Here is a 21,447-nt window from a genome sequence, read left to right on the forward strand (position 1 = left end):
TACATACCATTCTGACTTTTATCGAATTATTGGTGACTTCTAAATCTTCCTAACTTGGTTCTGCAAGAGATCTTATTGAAGTTTAAACATCCATCTTAAATATGTTGCCACCTCAATTGCCTCCACCTCACCTTTGTAGTTTTTTTCAGTGGCTTCCCCCCTTTAGAGGGTACTTATACTTTTATCTTCTTGTACCTTGCTCTATGTCTCTATGTCCAATCTTAATTTCATCCAATCTCCTTCCCCAATCTACTTGGTACTGTATCATGTTCCCGTCTTTCTGCATATTCTTTCCAACCTGATTATCCATGTATGGAACCTTGGCTAATTCACAAAGCAACAAGAGCCTTCTCATACATAAGGTGATATTTCACCTACTAATCGGTACTTGAATAATGTGACCTAGGAAACAACTCATCCACAGCCACATTCTACTTATCTTTATAAAAGGTTAATACCCACTTGTAGTCGTTCCAGTTTTAACTAGGCAACACTTGTATTCCGACGATAACTTTTCAAGGTTCTCTTGAAGTAGTAGCTTTATTCCAACCTATATCCTTTGTTTCTTGGGGTGAATGGAAGTTGCACCATTTATTCCTTAAGTTTGTCGTCTTTATCTCTTATGGGTTCCGTTATTTTTGGGGCGACGTTGTGTACATGCATCGTTCCTTTATACCTTGTGCCCATTGCCCTTACTGTGTATCCAACACAGGTTTTTAACTTATTCAACACCTACCAAGTGTGCCTTACTAGCGGTCTTACTTTATCCCCGTATTGTTATACCACACCTTTACATTCGTACCTACATATCCCCCTTTTAGTTCCTACTCATATTCCGTTCTTGACATCTATCTGGGGTGCTTCTATTAGAATTTCGTTCTCCAATTAGTTGGTGGAGAGCTAATAAATTGTTATCATAGAGCACTTTCCAACCACCATTAAAAGAAAACTAGAATCCCTTAAACATTATAGTACTTCTTAACACTTGACCTACATGGTCCCCCTCTGAGTTTATCATCGAGTCATGAACAACTTATCTATTTTACAACTAATAGTTGGGGCTTGGTACTTTCCAAGAAAAGTGAAACTTAATTGCTGGACATCTTACCCTTCAACCTGAGTTTTTGTTTTTTCTTACGGTACAAATACAGCTGGCGATGCCGTGGTCTAAACTTTACTGCCCAGATAGACTTTTGTTTCTTCGAAATAAAATTCTCCAAGTAAAAAGGGTGCCCCTTATCGACGACATAGAGAGCACCTCTTACATCTTTAGTTTAGCATAATATGGGTACTCGGTATCAACTCCCAGGATATTTACCAACAATGCCTCTTAGGGTCAACATATATATATATATATACGTATTATATCACAACCACATAGGGCTTTCAATATCACCTTATATCGTAGCCACACAGGGCTTTCAATGTCACTAATAATATAAAAATACTAGACTTACCTCGTATGTCCAACTTTGAACTACATCTTTTGCACTTTATGTCTACTTTTCCCTTCAATTTTAGACTTTACATTTCAATTTTACTTCAAGACCTTACCCAACAGATATCTTCCATGTCTTTGCTTACCTGCATGCCTTATGACTTCCAATATCATCAGTCACTTCCTTTCATTGATGTCGTCCTTCTGTTAAGATCCAAGGTTAGTAGAAGGAGGTTTCTATGACTCGGATCTATAGAACGATCTCAGATGTGAAAGAAATGTAACATCTTAAATGTCCCATAGCCTCCTGCTTATAGATGTGGCGCGCAACACATCGATAATCAATACTTTATCAGACACGATCTACAGATAATCTAAGGATGAACTACTCTGATACCACTTCTGTCACGACCCAACTCTGTAGGCCGCGACTGGGGTCTGATCTAGACTCCGTATACATACCTATCAGTTGTAGCCAAATTAAACTATGAATAAAGGGATACTACTCACAAAAACCCCAATGAGTTAAAAACTTTTTTCATGTATGTGTGGCCTCTTTCATTCGTGTCATATTATGAAAGGGCACGCAAGCCGACAAGGTTGTTGTAACATAAAAATATTTACAACGTGTCGTATAGGCACAATCAAAATGAACTCACAACCAACCCACATTTATATGTCTACTAACCTCTGAGAATAGTAACAGCAACATATGGTGGGACAAGTCCCCCGTCTTATCCCTAGACCAATAAATATATACATATTAAATGACCAGTATCAAAAGTTAGGCTTCAGAACAGTGGAGCGCACCCAACATCACTGAGTAGAAATCCTAAGCTGGCGGATTTCTAAAATGAACATATGTACCTGCGGGCATGAACGTAGCCCCCGGAGAACGGGGAGTCAGTACGATATATGTACTGAGTATATAAAGCATAACATAACATAACTGAGATAACAACTGAAATAGGGATGCAGGAAACAAGTATGACAGTTAACAATTTACTATAACTGCATCTTATGAAAAGCGGGCATGTATATCATCCTCACGTATCACTCTCGGTCCGCTGTGAGACTCGGTGTTACCATATCATCATATACGGAATCATACCCTCATATACGATATCATTTCATATATTACAAGTGCATCACTATGTTTTAGTGAGCGTCTCGGTGAAAGAGTGATGTACATGTCATACCACACCCGACCCGGAATGGAACTCGGTGCTATTATCATATAGTAAAATATACCAAGGAATGTTTGGCCCGATCCATACTTTAAAATAGTGCCGAGGAACGTACGATCCGATCTATATTTTAAAACAATGCTAAGGAACGTACGACCCGATCCATATTTTAAAATAATATCAAGGAACGTACGCCCCGATCCACATTTTCCATCATATCATCATGTACATACTCGACCCGGGATGCGGTGACGAGCATCATCACATATAACGTCATCGTATGCTTTACTTTATCATATACAGCATTTCATCATCGTATACTTTATATATATATAGACAGCTCGGAACTCGATGAGAGAAGAGTAAAGCTAGACACGACCGTATTCCCGACCCCTCTATGGGACTCAGAGAAAGATGGGTTATAGCATGCACGAGTAGAGTAGTGAGAAACCATATGTAATTTACATCATCATCAGAGACTCGATGAAACAGTCAAGTGAACCGTCACTTGAAGACCAGAATAGTAATCGTCTTAATTACCTTCTAAATATCGTTAAGGATCATATCAACTGGAGTTCCAGGAATCGTAGACATGTGTCGCGATAAGGTTAGCCAACTTGTGGAAGTAGAGACGTGTGTCGTTGTAGAGATATTAGGAATAGGGTCTTATGCATTCAATTATTATTCATCAGATAGGAGACTCGAGGGTAGTAGCTCAACTACTTTAAGAATTCTAATATCAAGTAATGGATAATAGTCACAAGTTATACCAGAAGCTTCTAACAGGAACTACCTCCGACTAATATCATATACCATTGCATTTATACTTAAGACATTCCAAAAGAAAGAAGAGACAGGCCTTACATATACTACTGTTCATGATCTAGCGGCCTTAAAAGGCAATAACCCAACTATTATAGGAGTCTTAACATCACAAAGTGAATAAAGTTTATGAATTACACTTAGAGTCTCACGATTGGAATTATCCCCACATTTCATAGACAAACCATTCAGAACTTATACCTAATACATGCCAAAAGAAAAAGAGAATAGCTCTACATACTTATGCAAAAACATGCTAAGACAAAACTTCGCATACCTCTTACGAGTTACTCTTTATCACGTTCGCCTCGTCGTCCTTTGAAACTATTCAACACGGAAGCAATACAAATATCAACCATCCCTGAATTTTCAGCATCTTAAGTTGCACACGAGTATTCATAGAACTTATTTCCTCGCTATTCTTCTCGACTAGTTCTTTAGCTTGTTAAGTAGTTAACGAAAATAGGGCAACACCTCCCTTATAACATGCCCTATCTGAATTTCTAATTAGATCCCTAATCACTACATCCAACTAACAACAACAACCTGTATCTCATATACAAATAAAATATAGAAACATTACACAACATAAGCTCCAAATAACTTGCTAAAAATTACGATACCAAAATAGGGTTTCTAGTCTTTATTTTGCAAAACCTTTAAGTATACGAAACGAGGGTCGTGTGGATGCAACCAGAAGCCCCCAAACCTCTTTTAGAATACTTTTAGGCCCTGAAGCATACCATCACACACCTAAAGCAGCACATCATAAGCACAACACCTTGCTTCGACTACAATTTTACTATAGCGACTCCCATTTAATTTGTTTCGAACGTCAAGTATATTTATGGAATTTTCATATTTCCATCCACTTAAAAAATGTGTAATACACTTCATAACAACACCATAAACTCTAAATTGAATAGAAAGGTCTTACCTCACCCAAAATTGGCCAAAACTCGCCAAAATAGCCTCAGATGTTCCTTATCATGCTGAAACTTTAGCGGACTGTTTGTATCGCTTCTTCGATGTCCCAAATTGAAATTTCTTATTATTAAACACTGTAATATCACTGTGGGATATCCTAAATAATTAATTCGCAAAACAAAATTGGGCCTTACCCCTCTTCTTGCTCAAACCGGTAGGTCCCTCTTCTTGCTCTTCAAGTTTTTCCTTCAACTTTCTCTTATTTGTTCCAAGTGTAAAGGTGAATATATGGTTCTGTAGGCATCATAAGATACATATATACATCTCCACGTGGTTTAGGAACACCATAGATAATTAATTCGCTGAGAAAAATTGGAAACTTACCTTAGTTTGTTGGCTTCCATAGGTACTCTCTTTCTCTCATGTTTTCTCTCTTCTTTTGGATTTCTTTTTGGACGAAAAATGACTTAAGATTCATTAACATACATATATATTTCTCCTCAAGAGGTGACACATGTCATCCCCTAAGGGTGACACGTGTCCATCCCCTATTGGGCCAATACATTTATACAGCCAATTAGGGGCTGCCACATGGCAGTGGAGTCCACCTCCCCCTAAGCAGGTGGGTCACCTGCTTCCACATTTCACTTCCCTATGCTTCCATATGGCGCCTCCTCTTGCTGCCACGTGTCATTCTCTTCTCTTCCCCGTGGATTCGTAATCTCGTCTCATTTTAAGAGCCCATGTAATTCTTTCTATGTAAGCTTGGTATGTACTCAAGTGGATTAGGTATGTAAGACTTCTAAATTAGTAGCTTACGTAGGTAAATCAAGTCCTACGACTCGTTACTTGACCTCCAACTCCTTCCGGGCTCTCCTAGCCCTATTTTCAACCTTCTCTCTCATGGAGTGTCGCATTCTTCTTTCCTTAGAATTGTTTGATAGCGTAGTAGATTATCTGAATCACTTGATAACTTCTAAGAAACTTGAGAGACATTCTGAGCTCAAGAGTGTGGGGTGTAACAGTTACGCCCCGGGAGGGTACCCTAGGTGTTGTCGGTACTCGAAGACCATTGATGGTCGCCAAGAGAATCACTTGGTCTGATCACACATTCAATCACTCAGCAGAAAACTCAGCATAGATTTAAAAGGCATTCAAGTGGGATAACCAAATCAACTTCTAGAAGAATAATGTATTTAAAACTAATCGTAAATCAATTCTATATCTTAAGGATAGTTTTGAAAACCAAAACATCTACTTGATACTATCATTTATCTGTCTATGAATCCTCTACCTCTATCACTATCAAGAAGGTGCCAATGGAAAGCTCATGGCTACCCCAAATAAAATACTCAAAATAGAAGATAATAACTCAAGAGTGCCTCCGGATGCAAGGAGGATTCACCAAAAGTTGAGAGTAGTAATGATCTTCAACGATGCTCCTATTGAGGATCTCTAATACTTGTATCTGCATCATGAAATGATGTAAACCAAAGGGCACCAGTACATGGAATGTACGAGTATGTAATATAGTTGAAAGGAAACTTACATCAAGGTAGAAACATATCGGTTCAGAGATCTCAAATCGGAAAGGTGAACAACTCAATCAAGATGTCCTAAGTCTAAACAAGAATAAGATTTGGACAGATACCAATCATATACAATCAAATCCAATCCAATCAGAGTACTATCAAGACCTATATGGGAGTTTCTCTTATCCAACAACCATCACTTATGAGTCAGTGATAGTACAACAAACCGACGTTGTTGCCACATCTGTTCAATACCTTACCAGGGTAAGAACGAATCAACCAATCATGGATCCAAAACTAATCAAGTCCTATCATGTTAGGACAATAATATTAGGAAACATCCGACTTAGCAGTTCAATCATCTCCTATATTTGGCAACGTAGTTATTGAATTTGAGTTATTACTTACTCTTACCCAATTTGATGCTCGATATTCCTCCCAAAACTCAAAGTTCATAAGACAATCAAACCAAATCAAGAAGTTTGAAATAAACTCTTATCAGTTCATTAATTCTATCAAATCAATTATTTCAACTAATCGATTTCTCAATCATTTATTTAAGAGAAGTTTGGACAATCATTTATGACAACATTCAGGTGAAAATCATTCACTTGTGTTAAATAACAAATTAAAGGATTATCAAGCTCATCAATACTATTATCATACTCACACCCCAATCAAGATCATGCATTCACAAATTCAAGGCTCTAGACTCGATCCTTAAACATATATATTCAATATCCATCAATATGCTATTAGGGTTTATGAAACACGTTCAAATCATTTGTTCAAGAAACTAATTCATAGAAAATATCAATATCACAATAATCAATAAAACATGTTAAATTTAAGAAAGAAATTCTCAAGAAACATAATCATGGGGACTCAATCATATTCATAATCAATCTATCACAATCATGGACGCATGGAGGAACAAAGTCCATGTTTTATTTCAGTCTTACATACCCAGAAGATTGACATTACAATCAAAACTCAAAAAAAATAGCTTTCTTGGAGGAAACCTTTGATCTTGGAGCCTCGATGCTTGATCTCAAGAAAATAAACTCTTTTATGAAATTCTTAGAGTGGAAGAGCTTGGGAAAACTTTGTATGAAAAGTTTCTCTTGGTACCTTGAATTTTTGACTTGAAAGCCTTAGGGTTCTTAATGAAGAAGAGGAACCCTAGGTTTGTTTTGAGAGAGATTCTTGAGATTAGATGGTTTAGATTGATGATTATGAGAGGAAAACAAGTTAGTTGGATGATATACTAAGTTAAAACACTCAAAAACGACTTAGAATAGGGCTAAAAAGCTTGAAAAAGGACCACAATAGACCTGGAAGACATGCAGGAATTTTATGAGAAAAGGACTTCTATGATTCGTAGAAATCTCTACTGGTCGTAGAGTTGAGTCGTAGCTTTTTATGTTCTAATAGCCTCTTAGTGAAATGGTCATAAATTTTTAATCCGAACTCAAAATGAGTCAAAATAAGTGTCGTTGGAAAGAGGATTCAAAGATCTTTAATTTGATAGGTCATGAGCCACCTAAGTCTTTATATTCTAGGAAATATGATCGTTTGAAGCTAACTCAAATAAAATCTTCTACCGAAACTCAATTGGTAAGGAAGCTTTCAACTCGACTTTGTGCTAGAGGATCCTTATGACCTTAATTCATCTCCAAATGTATTTTCACACTAAAGAATTAACCTCCACATATGCACACAATTATGAATCATTCGGTATAACCCCATACTCCTATGAAGGATGTCTCGGTCTTAGCTTACAAAAATTTTGGGGTGTTACAATAAACTAAAGTGAACAAATAAAACTAAAAATTTTATTTTTAATATAATGGAGAATGCAAACATAAATGGAGGAAATAATAATTTTTTTAATCAATATTTATCTTTTAGTCTTATTTATAGACGAGTCCTTTTCTCAAGATCCAATGGAGAAAATTAATATTCCAACTGACTTGCAATGGTCAATCATTTACCAATAATTACCTACTAATTGTGAAAATTCCTACTGAATCGTATTGATTATGTCAACCCTTCTTTAATAAAAAAAATTAAAAATAAAATCAGCTTGAATAAGTATACTTAGTCGTGGAACATTCTAAGTATTTGATATATGAATTATTCTTGTGCATCTCTTTACATTATCTAGTAGTTATTGCTTTAATTTTAGAAGATATAGCTCTCACATCAACTTTTGTTTTTTCAAATCAAAGTATATTCACAGCCATGTATGTTTATTTGCTAGGAGCATTTATGAAAATCATTGAAAACAAATTAAGCCATAATTAAAGGGTATGGTTTAGAAGTTAAGGCTTCATGACAAAATCAAATTAATGTGTCCTTAAAAGTCAATTTTGGTGACAACTGAAAATATAAGGCATTAATTTGTGGATAACAACAAGGTGTGGCAAACTGGCTTTTAATCAAATGTGAGTGTGACCAAAAAAGAATTTTTATTATTATTATTATTATTATTATTATTATTATTATTATTATTATTATTATTATTATTATTATTATTATTATTATTATTATATTTTTCTGTCTCAAAACAAATATCATTTTAGCAAAAAAATAATTATCGCCTTATAAATTTAAGAAAATAGCCAATAGTTATTTCCAACTACATGCTTATATTATTGAATTACTTCTTCTTAATAGATAGTGCTTAATGCTTAAGAAACATTTAATAAATAAGGGCAACTTAGTAACTCCCTCTATTCCAAACTAAGTATCGATTTAGCAAAAAAAATATTGTCCCAAAATAAGTTTTACTTTAGAAATTCAAGATAAAATCTTATAATTATTTTTAATTATACCCTTTTTTTTAATTAAAATGTTCCTGATTAGTAGGAGTGTTATATATCTTGAAAATAAGTACGAGAGGGCGGCTTGACCTTTCCTTAAAAAACAACACAAGGATAATTAAGGGTTTGACCTTATATGGTGGTTTAGATATGCACTGATCAAACTTATTGCTAGTTAACTGAAATAATTGTTTTAGAAAATTTTAACAAGTAAAATATCATAGCTTCTTTAAATCGATTTGCTTTAATTGTTTTGACATACTTTTTCATTTTTATTTTTTTGTGTTTCAGAAAGAAAAGAAAAAACTAATACTTCAAATTACTAATTTTTTCCTTAATCTGCATCATGCAAATTGCTATTTTAAGATGCAACCAAGAAGGCGTTAGTTTTGGAAAATTCAAATATTCAAGTTTAGACTCAACACGCATAAAAATTATTCATCGTAATTTTTAAAAATAAAATAACAAATTATTTGTTATTTTAAAAGTTAAAAGACAATCAATTATTTTTTTCTTAGTTTATCCTTAGTCATAGTAATTGTTCTAGCTAGAAGACTATACAAATATCTCAATAGATCTAACAAATATTTAATGATGAGAGATTATATCTTAAGATATAAAATGAGAGTAAAATAATCAACATCCTCCTAATTAATACTTTTTAAAGGAACGAGTAAAATAAAAACACGACATATAATTTAATACGGAAAAAGTAGATGTCATGACACAATTAATTTTAGTATTTGTGACCAATGTTTCCATTCTTGAAGCAATTAAAAAGGTTTCTCATTTTTTGCCTAATGAGGATAAAGGAAGTACTTTCACCGTTCCATATTAGATTATCATCTTGCTAATAATAGTTGTCTAAATCACTAATTAAATCAAAATAATATTAATTATTTTTTTTCTTTTTACCTCTATAATTAATATGACCTTTGAAAGTTTAAACAATTCTCAATACTAACTATTCATATATTCTATGTATATTTTTTCTAACTTAGTTTTATGTGCATTGATATGAACAAAGATCAAAATAGTAAAGTTGATCAATCTATAAATAATTTTTTAATCATCGTATAAAATAGAAAGTGATCATCTAATACGGGACAAATGGAATATTAGAGAAGATTATATATGTGCAAGTTACCCTTGTTAGCTGCTTGAAAGTACAATAACAACAATAATATGTCTAATTAAAAGTGTAGTCTGAAAAAGATAGTATATATGCAATGTTATCTTTATTTTGGGAAGGATGATAAACTATTTTTGATAAATCTTCTATTCATCAATTAAATCATATCAAAACGGGTACGAGGAGAAATAGAGTAAAAAAAAGTCATATCGAAAAGAAAAAAAAACGATCAAAACAACGATAACAAATAATAATAAAATATTATTTTTTTTCCCTTCTGATAGCTGCTTGAAAAAATGTGGGGCACAAAACCAGCTGGCCTGTCTTCCCGACTAGAGTAATTGGGGGTATACTGTATTAATTATTCTATTGATAGCTACCTGCCTATATTTAAATTGGTATGTAATTTTGTTTTATTGTCTTTGTTATTTAGGACCATTTAAGACAATCAGAATTTAATTTTACCATTCATGGGATTTCCCACAATTAATAGGCTTTTATTTATTTCAACTTATGAATCTTTTTTTTCCTCCCACTGTCACGATTCAAGTCTAGGGCCTAGACGTGACACGGCGAATGAGACACCCAGAGGTACCTCACTCAAGTCTCTTAGCATTCTTTTAGCTTTTCATAAGTAATGACATACAATAACATGTGGAAATAAAAAGGGAAACGGGACTAAGGAAAATATCATAGAACAAGATTCCTTAACAACTTCAAAATATTTTTCATTTGTGTCTAAACATACCTCTACTAATAGACTTAGGGGGACTAAGACATGTCCCTAGCTCACCCTCAAAATAAGTGTCAAGAAATATCTTAATAGAAGTTTTAATGTTCTACATAACATAAGCTAGAATAAAAGGGATGTTGTTCCCGAAACATGGGAACTCACCACAAGAAATCTTCAAGCTAATCCGAGCTAGCCACGTGGAGGAGATTGAGGAGGAGCACTAGTCTCTACATGATGATATCATATAGGCAAAAGTATGCGTTAGTACTTTGAATGTACTAAGTATGTGAGTATGCAACATGATAAAAAAAACATTAAGACATTCATAATGTAAAATACCTGAGTGAATGCATGCATGAGTAATCAAGTAGCTAACATTTAAATCATACATATGAGGGAATATGACTATAACCGACATTTAAGACCATGCGAGCTATTACATGGAATCCAACATAACACCCTACGTTGGCACGGGAAGACTACTTGTCGGGTAGAACTCCGTTCAGTTTACATTCATTTATTTAATATTTGGTGGCTACAAAGGCCTAGCCTACAAGGGCTCTTGTTGAGACTTTACTTAAGGACCCCTTCGGTCGAGTCCCCATCTACATGCTACATTCGGTGCTAAGTCAAATCTCACGGAATAGTATAATACTTCAAAATAGTCATATCATATAGCTTGAGAATTCAAACATCACATTCAGTAGAATAACTTATTAAAACCTTTGATTTATAATATCATCATGGCTGTCATGCCCTATTTACCGTTCTACTAATGAACCTTGATTTATAAGAAAATTAGGACTACAATCAGTGATGGTATTCGGGGTACCATGCTAATCGGACCTTCCTTTTTGAAAAAATGATCAAAAGCATTGACGGCCTATAAGGATGTCATACATGTCATATCATAACCTTAAACATTTCATTTGATTCAATGTGAGAATTGTTCTTTCACATTGAAACCTTACTTTGGCTAAGAAGCCCTTTCGTCAATTAATCATTTCATAAAGACTCCCCTTCATAAGCCTTTACTTCATAACATTCATTGGAGTCAAACTTCGTTTCAACTTTACTTTATCATAGGAAATTAGGTGGGTTCATTTCATAAAGACCTTCAATTACATTTAAAGAATAATTATATGCACGAGAGTGATATAAATGCATCAAATCAAACATCTTAAAAACAATCCACCATATGCACTTTAAAACTACCTTTCAAACCTTCATATAAGAACCTTGATAAACCATCCATTTCATGTAAATATAGGTAATAAACTTCAAATATTCAAGAATCTATATATTTGGAATCGTTGTATGAAAACACATAAGAAAACTCATCACTTGAAATTGAGAGTCACTATACATACATATATATATATATACATACATATATATATATATATATATATATATACATACATATATATATATATATATATATATATATATATATATATATATATATATATATATATATATATAGGAGTAAATAAACTTAAAATATACCATACTCTATGCATTTGGAACCATCATGTAAAATTCCATAAAATTTCATCATTTAAAATTGAAATACTAAGTTGAGAAAATATTTGGGCTCCATGGGTGGAAGAATCCATGGATGAAAACCCACATACCTTCGAGTAGAACTTGAAGAAATCTTGATGTTACGTCCTAAATGGGGAGCTTGAATCCTTTAGTTTGAGAGAAAATATGTTGGAGATGATTTGAGAGAGAAGAGGATGAAGTTTAGGGTTTTGGGGAGGCAAAAGACTCCAAAAATGACCCAAAACGTGTCCAAATTCGTCTATATATGTTCAGAGAATTGTCCAAGTTGGCCTTACTTGAAATTGAAAATTTTCTCTAAATTTTGAACTAACTAGGAGTAGGAACGCGACACGGACTTGTTCCCCCACAGTTTATTTTTTTCCGAAATTAACATTTGAGCCAAGATTGTCCAAGTTCGCGACGCGGACTTGGCGCGCACCCTTATGGTTAAGAGGATATAACTTTTTACTCCGAACTCCAAATAATGCAATCTTGGTGGCGTTGGAAACAAGATTCAAAGACCTTTAATTTTATATGTCATGGAATGCCTAATTCATTATATAATAGGAGATATGGGCGTTTGAAGTTGATCCTATTTTGAACTCATACGAAAATTTAGCAGATGGAAATTCTTTGGACTTGGCTTGGTGTTAGAGATCCGTTATGACCCTAAAACATATCTAATACACTTCAAATACTTAGGAATTCATCCTAACTCATATATACAACTACAAGTCATCGAGTTCCATCCTATACGCATGTGAAGAATGGTTGGGGTCTTGGTGTAGAATTTTTTTTGGGGGGGTGCTACACCCACAAACTAAAAATGAATTTTTAAAGGAAATTAATGAATGAATTAGCAGGATGAGGGGGCAACAACAGCGTTGATGCAAATAAATTATAAATCTAAGAACTAAAACAACTTATTTAAGGAATTTTTATATGGAATACTTACCGATATATATCGTTCAGATAATTAGTTTACAAAATATGTACAAAAATGACCCAGGTATATATACACAACATACATACAAGTTATGTATAGGTATATCTATTGTAAATATAGTGTGTGTATATTTAGGATAAGTATACACAATATATACATTGTGTAAACGAGATCACTTGAATGTATTGGATTGTAATTTTTTCTTTTTACTTTTGTAGCCGTCTACAAAAGAGGTAGCGGAAAAATATATACTTATTTTTGTATATTATTGTATATATACATATAATATACATATTTACTGTATATATAGCTAACAATTGTAATTATTTTTTGTGAGTGGCCATATATCAACTTTTCCAATGATAAGCTACTTTGAGAAGCTTTATTGAGCTAATAATAACTCTGTTGTGTTAATGATTTATTTGAAGTAATTACTACTTAGAAATAAATTTAACATGATACAAGATAATATAAGTAGTTTAGGCAGATGCATTAATTTGATTATGCAATGTATTCGGTTTTCCATAGCAGATATGTTTTCTTTATGAGTTTTGAGGAAATTTAAAAATAACTAATACTAGAAACATAATCAGGCTCCTTAATTAATATTTCTCTAATTACGATTCGTAACTACATGTTAGAATGAGGAGAGAGTCGAGCGAAATTGGGAGAGGAAGGAGAGAGGAGAGTGAGATAGGGGGTAGAGAGAGGAGAGGAGAGAAGCGAATTGGATTTGTATATCTCTTGGATAATTATATATATGTAAATAGTATGTATATGTATCAATAAATACAATTGTATTAGCGGTATAATTTATCACTAATACAATTGTATCAGCGAATACAATTGTATCAATATTGTATCAATTTCAAGTGTAATAACGAAATATAATTTGTATCAACGAATACAATTGTATCAATGTTATATTTTGTAACCGATTGTATTTGTATGCATGTATATTTGTATGCATATGTTTCCATGTGTGTTTGTATTTTGTATATCAGTAAAAGAGAACATTCATTTGTTGCATGTGTATTTGTATTTGTTGCCTTGTGTGTTTATATTTGTATTTTTTTGCCTTGTGGGTATTTGTATTCATTTGTTTCCATGTATATTTATATTTTGTATCACTGAAAAAAATATATGTAGTTGATAGTTATCATTTGTATTTGTATTCATTGACTATTAATATTTGTATTTGTATAATTGACTATTACTATTTGTATTGGAAGAAAAAGAAGGAGGTGAGAGAAAGGGCAGTAAGAGGAAAGAGCAAAGAGGAGAGATGTGAGGGATAGAGGGAGAGAGGAAGAGATGAGAGAGAAAATCGCTATAAAATTCAAATTATAGTTACAAATTATAATTCTTTCAACGGAAAAGGGTCTAAAATGTCTTTGAATTATTGAAAATGGTACAAAAATGTTCTTCGTCTTTGTATTGGGCCTAAAATGTCCTTGATATCCACTTTTAGGTCCAAAAATGAAATTTTCCTTAACAAAAAAGAGTATTTTAGGCTCAGTAGATGGATGAGAGGCATTTTTGTAACATTTTCAATAGTTCGAGGATATTTTAGGCCTTTTTTCGTAATTAAAATTATATTAAATTTGATTTATAATTAATTTTAAATAATTAAATTGTAACCAATAGATGATCGCCATGTGTTTAAAAAATTGTTGAAATTATTTAATTAAAATTTTGTTAAATAACGTTTGATTTATAATTAATTTTAAATAATTAAATTCTAACAATAGATGGCCGCCACGTATTTTAAAAAAATATTTAATTAAAATTCTGTTAAATAAATTTTAATTTATAATTAATTTTAAATAATTAAATTATAAAAATAGATGGCCGCCACACTTTTTAAAAAAATATTCAAATTATTTAATTAAAATTCTGTTAAATAAATTTTAATTTATAATTAATTTTAAATAATTAAATTATAACCAATAGATGGCCGCCACGTGTTTAAAAAATTATTCAAATTATTTAATTAAAATTCTGTTAAAAGGGCCTAAAATGTCTTAGAACTATTGAAAATAGTACAAATATGCCCTCATCCATCTATTGAGCCTTAAATGCCCTTTTTCGTTAAAGAAAAATATCATTTTTGGACCTAAAGGTGGATGTCAAAGACATTTTAGGTCCAATAGATGGATGAGGGGTATTTTTGTACCATTTCCAATAATTCAAAGGTATTTTAGGCCCTTTTCCGTTCTTTCAAACTACAGTGATGTACAGAAAATACATACCACATTTTTGTGTTGCTACGTAATTTTTTCTCTAAGTTATTAGGTAACTAGAGCTATTAATATGGGTTTAGCCCGCTAAGCCGAACAAACCTAGCCTTTATTTAAGGGAAACTTACATAAATATACAATATTAAGAGAATATTTACCATTTATAGCAATAAAAAAATAATTTCACTGAACATTTATAATACATTTATAATACAGTTTTAATACATATTGCAGAGAATTATTTATAAAATATATATAATACAAGTTTTATAGTTGAATAATACATTTATTACATATTTTAATAGACTTATAATACATTATGTTAGTTTCTTACTACACAAACATAATATATATTTTAAAACACTTATAATACATTTATATTGTATGCATAATTCACTTTTAATACAAATGTAGATTTATCATAATATTGCTATATATTGCTATAAATGGTAATAAATAAAAAATATCGCTAAAATCAGTAATTAATTTTTAAAAAACACTCAATCAAGTAATTTTTCCTTTATTTAATGGGTATCTTACATAATTGTACCACAGAGCAAAAAAAATGGCTTAAGTCATCTACGGCCACTTAAAGTTGTCCGCATATTTCATTTGAACACCTCAATTAAGACTTGTACCTATTGAATACCTCTACCACTTTAAATTTGAACCATTTAAACATTTTTTTGATAATCAACTAAAAATGTAAAATGAGTATAATTCACTCGCGGTGACATGGCAAAGCGACAAATTAAATGATGACATTTGGCATATGAATTGAAAAAAATTATTAAAAAAATAAAATGTGAAAAGAAAAAAAGTCTATTTTTAATTTCATTACACACACATATATATAGAAAAGGGATGTGGCGAGTGACAGTGAGAAGGAATTTGCCGGTGAGGAAATGCAAAGTATTTGGATGGTATGGAATTGGGGAAGAACAGGTTGCTGTGAATTGGGGAAGAAGAAGGCTGCTGGGGATTTTTTTTTTTTATTTATTTTTATGTTTAAGTTTTGACTTTTTAAATGTTGACATGTCATTTTTTGATTGGTTTGTAAATTATTTTTTTGGCTTCACGCGCTCTCTAAATGTGTATTACCCTTATACTGCCCTGCCATCAAAAAGTATTTAATAGGTACATGTTTGAATAGTACATGTGTTCAATAGGTACAAGTCTTAGTTAAGATGTTCAGGTCAAAATATGTGAACAACTTTAGATGGTCACCGATGACTTATTAGTTAAATGACCATATGTATATGTAATGTATCTATATTATATAAACAATGTATAATTGATTATATATAATGTATAATTCTGTATAAGAGATGTATATACATTCATATACTCAGTTATATAATATTTATACTATGTATAAATACAACGATTCATCTTACTCAATGAGGTAAAAAAAATTCAATTTCAACCAGCTCAAATCTCTGCTAAATAGTCACAAATTTTAGATATAAGCGTTTTTCGATGTTTTGATTCTTTTGATATATTACTCATTCGAAATAATTTATGTTTACGATAGGTTAAATTTTAAAATTCGAGCTTCGAAGCTCTTCAAGAGTCATCCAGCTCAAATCTCATCTTAACGGTCCCAACTTTTAGATATAAGCTCCTCTCTATTCTTTGATTTTTTTGATATATTATTCACTTGAAACGATTTACATTTACGGCAAGTGAAAAATTAAGTTTGAGCTTTGAAGTTGTAATCTCTGCTTTTTGGCCAGCTTCTCAGTGTGAGAGACTCTATATAAATGGTCAAATTTTATCTTACATTTTAATCTAATTTATAAAATGGCACCCTTTTAATTTATATGACAAAGAACTATGGGACGAATCTATCCTAAACTAAAAGAATAGAGGGTGTAATTTCAAAACTCCGGTTCAACTTTTGAAGGTGTAATTTTTGCTATTTTTTAATGTCTAATGTGATTTTTTGTATTGCATATTTTAAAATTTGATGAGACTTTTTTGGTATTTACTATATATATATATATATATAATTTACTATTTAATGCTTTTATGCTTCTATTGAGCTGAGAGTCTCTCGAAAACAGTCGTCCTACCTTGATAGGAGTAAGATCTGCGTACACTTTCCCTCTCCAGACTCCACATTGTGAAATTTCACTGGGTTGTTATTGTACTATTTATATATATTAAAAAAATACATTGTTTCCGCTAGATAAATTCTGTAAATATAATTGGTAATAATTCGGTATTCATATTACTAGATAAGTATTAATACAAGTATTAGTGGTAATTTTAATCTTAAAGTAAATTTCCCACGTAATTTTTCTTATTTTGAAATTATTAGAAATAGCACAATAAGTAGCACAACTAAATGATGCAACTCTACAAATCTACAATATATCATTTCCTCATCCTAATCAAAATAAGAGGAAATGAAATTTAATATAAAAAAGTGATGAATTGAAATTTTCCCAAAAGCATGTTTGTCCATTTAGAATTTAGATTCTACATTTTTGTTTCACATCTGTAGCCCCTTTTTCTTCTGTATTTCTCACTCACATTTACAATGTATTCCTTCTAAGACAATTTACAATGCCTTTTCAGAGTTCAAAAATCTTCGATAGAAGAATGAAAATCCATTTTTTTTTTGGTTTTAACATTAAGCCACTTCTATATTTCTTTGTTTGGATTGTCCTTCTACATATTTAGCCTTTGATTTGGCTGCTCTTGATGATGAACTAGATTTTGTTGACTTCCTCCTCCTCTGTTTCTTAACATTAGCCTCCTTATTTGTCGGTCCGTCCTTGTTTATCTCAGATGTTGATTGCGTTCCATTTGACTCTCCAACTCCTTTAATTTCAAACAAATAATCAATGCAAAATAAATGAATTTTAACTTTAGGATACTAATAGCATAAAAAAGAAATTATACTATCAAGTCATTTGAAAAATAATTGCATGTAACTATTTATGTTAAAAGGTCATATTATACTACCAACCAATAATTTGTTTTTTAGACAAATAGACTATAGAAATTGTCCCTTTCTATGGCCTATTTAGACATCTCGTGAAGGATGAGCCAAAATCATTCCCCTGTCTTGAGGCGAAGTATCTTAGAGCAATGAAAACTTTAGAGAAAAATAACATATATCTTTTCCGTCTTAATTTATATGGATATTATTTAATTGGATACATAATTTAAGAATTATTTTTGAAATTTGTGATATAAAATAAATTATAGATATTGGTGTGACCATAAATCATTTCATTAAAGATAAAATAAATACTTTAAAGTTAAATATTGTTACTAAATATAGAAATATACCCCCTTTATCTCAAAATAAGTGTCATCTTAACAAAAATAACGTCCATTAAGAAATCAATAAATACAATAGGTAGTTAATAAATTATCCCTATTACTAAATGTCTTCGGAAAATTGAACACTATTATTTTTTGTCTTTAAATTCTTAAGATGACACTTATTTTAGAACAATTTTTTTTCGCTATAATAACATTTATTTTGGGATAGTGGATGAATAACATTTTTTCTGAAACTGACTAAAAAGAAAAAATGTCACTCATGGAATCATATATTTATCCTAACAATAATACAAACATAAAATAGGACAAGCTTATTAGTTTTCAATCAACATCTAGACCAGTGAGGAAACCCTAGTAGACATTGTCTGATTAGGACACTACACATGTGATTGAAGACAACACATCAAATTCTCTGTTTAACCTTTAATTTTGTCTTAGTTTTTTTAAGGCACATTTTGATCAATAATTGTTCTGTTAAAAGCAATGATTACCTTGAGAAGTCCAGGGAGATAAGGAAGAACCAGAATTACCAATAGAAGCTGCTGCAAAATCAGGCCCTTTCTTGAATTGATTCATCTAAATTGCACAACCAAAACCAAACAACAAATTGTTAGGCCATGGGAAAAGCTTGTTAAAAAAATGAACATCAGGCTAATTCAACCGTAAAAATTAGCTCCAGGGATGTGAATATAATATTTTTTAAGATTATACAAAGAAAAAACTTTTCATTCACTCAAGTGACACTTAACACCTCCGTCCAGAGGCGAATCTAGGATTTCTATAACATGGGCATACCACAAAAAAAAGAGGAGAAAAGAAGTATTAAGTGGAAATTGATTCCTAATCTTCTTGATAAATAACTCAACATTCAACCAAGTATACCATTTAGTCCTTTTAAACCATGGGTGTCGGCAAAAAATATTAGATCAATTTTAGAAAATATGAACATAAAATACTTAATTTGCTAGCACCATAAATAATGCTATAAATCCACCCCTGCCTATGAAGCGCAAAGGCGAATTTAAAATTTTAGTATATGAGTTTTGAATTTTAAAAAAATATAATTTATCGAGTTCTGAATAAAATTATTATACATTTTAAGTAAATTTCTAAACATAAATATAATTATGCAGAATTTTTACAAAAACAATCAAAATTTGCCAAATTCATAAGTAGGACTGTAGCTCCACTCTTACCTGCATGTCCAATGATGGTCACCTAAAGCTTTGACAAAAAAAGTCTAACATTGGCTAAATCATAAATAAGGACGAGTCTATCTCTACTAACATATTTAGTAAATTCTACATATACTGAAATTAACTTAATTTCAAAAATTAGTTCATGATATAAAAATTATCTAAAACTATATAAAAGATTAATAATTTTTACACTTGACAAAAGTTTAGTACAAAATGATGAAATTGCCTAGGGTAAGATGCATATTTGTGGACCAAATTAACATGATGGGAAAATTAGAACATACCCAACTTGGTGCATTGCCAGATTGGCCATCCCAACCAATATGTGCCACATGTTTAACATCAGTCGGACATCCAATCTCCAACTCCCTCTCCTTCACGGCTGCTTAATCACAAGTCAATTTTCATCGTTAGCGTCTGTTCGAATTTTTTAAAAATATTATTAAGTATGTGTTGAATTATTGTGTACTTTTAAATTATCCAATACATATTCGACAATATTTTTAAAAATCCAAATAACATAAACCTCAAAAACATAAAATCTTTAGGCATTACCAAAATTATTAAACATATATTTGAATCCTTTGATGATCCCCTTCATCTTGTTTCCCATGGAAGAAACTATAAAACCCAAGCCAAAAAACCTGTGATCATAATTAAACAAAGCAAATAGGTAAGCACCACATTATGTCAACAAATCATTCCCTAGCCTAACCAAAAAGGCAAACAAATAGAACATATTATAAAAATTATACAATTTTCAAAAATCTAGAAAAAAAAAGTTTCAATCATTCCCTAGCCTAACCAATAATGTTTTATTTAAACCATAAATATATTATATATAGAAATTCTAAAAATTAAATTATGAATCTGTCTCTCAATAAGAGTGTAATACCTTATTAGAGCGACGGTGATACCATGCAAAAAGATGTGAAAGGAAAAAAGAAAGCTAATTCTCCTTCCCTTGGCCTTGCATTTTCCATTACCTTCTTCCAAATAATTTTGATATATAAATGTGATAAGCATTCATGAAAAAAATAAAAACAAATTAGGGGTAAAATCAAGCTAGTTGATCCATCAAAAATAAATAAACAAAATGTGAGAGTTGAAAGAAAACAAATGGTGTTATTTTCTTCTTCTTTTTCTAATTTTGAATGGATAGTTTTGTATAGATATTCCGGGGAGGAAGAAAGAGATAATAAAGAAAAGGAAAAAAAAAAGAATGTGAGAAATAGAGATGTGGCCAACCACTAAAAAAGAAAGGTTGAGAGGTAAACTTTACAAAGAACATGTATAATGACAGAGAATATTTAAATAAAGAACTAATGTTTTAGAAATATTCCTCTCCATAAATTTTATATAGTATTGCTTTTTTTAATCACACTTTTGACTTTTTTGACACTCCACATGTCATTTTTTTAATGGAAAAATGGGCTAATATATCCTTTAATTTTATGATTTAGAGCGTTATATATTTTTTATTAAATAAATTAATGTATGTATATTTTCTTTGTTTAACAAATAATACATAAATACTTTTTTCATCTAACAAATGATGTATATTTATCCTTTTCGTTAACAGATTAAATTTTTTAAAAAAATTCTAAAATTGTTTTTT

The 21,447-nt window shown here is 31.4% G+C and overlaps 1 protein-coding gene across 1 annotated transcript; it reads right to left on the reverse strand.

Moving 5' to 3' along the window:
* Positions 1-17,758: 17,758 nt before the first annotated feature.
* On the reverse strand, positions 17,759-21,090 carry LOC129877825 (CRIB domain-containing protein RIC10). Its single transcript, XM_055953364.1, has 5 exons — positions 20,725-21,090; positions 20,385-20,473; positions 20,114-20,211; positions 19,122-19,206; positions 17,759-18,159 (listed from the first exon to the last, which is right to left on the reverse strand). The coding sequence occupies exons 1-5, from the start codon at positions 20,853-20,855 to the stop codon at positions 17,969-17,971; spliced, it is 594 nt and encodes a 197-aa protein (XP_055809339.1). The 5' UTR covers positions 20,856-21,090; the 3' UTR covers positions 17,759-17,968.
* Between the last annotated feature and the right edge of the window lie 357 nt (positions 21,091-21,447).

Source organism: Solanum dulcamara, chromosome 12 (assembly GCF_947179165.1).
Source record: "Solanum dulcamara chromosome 12, daSolDulc1.2, whole genome shotgun sequence".
NCBI classification, from domain to species: domain Eukaryota; kingdom Viridiplantae; phylum Streptophyta; class Magnoliopsida; order Solanales; family Solanaceae; genus Solanum; species Solanum dulcamara.

Coding starts and splice junctions, on each gene's coding strand:
- LOC129877825 (XM_055953364.1), bottom strand. CDS start 20,855: ATGCTTATCACATTTATATATCAAAATTATTTGGAAGAAGGTAATGGA. Junction 20,474..20,724: donor ATCACCGTCGCTCTAATAAG/GTATTACACTCT, acceptor TTATGATCACAG/GTTTTTTGGCTTGGGTTTTA. Junction 20,212..20,384: donor ATATATGTTTAATAATTTTG/GTAATGCCTAAA, acceptor GTGATTAAGCAG/CCGTGAAGGAGAGGGAGTTG.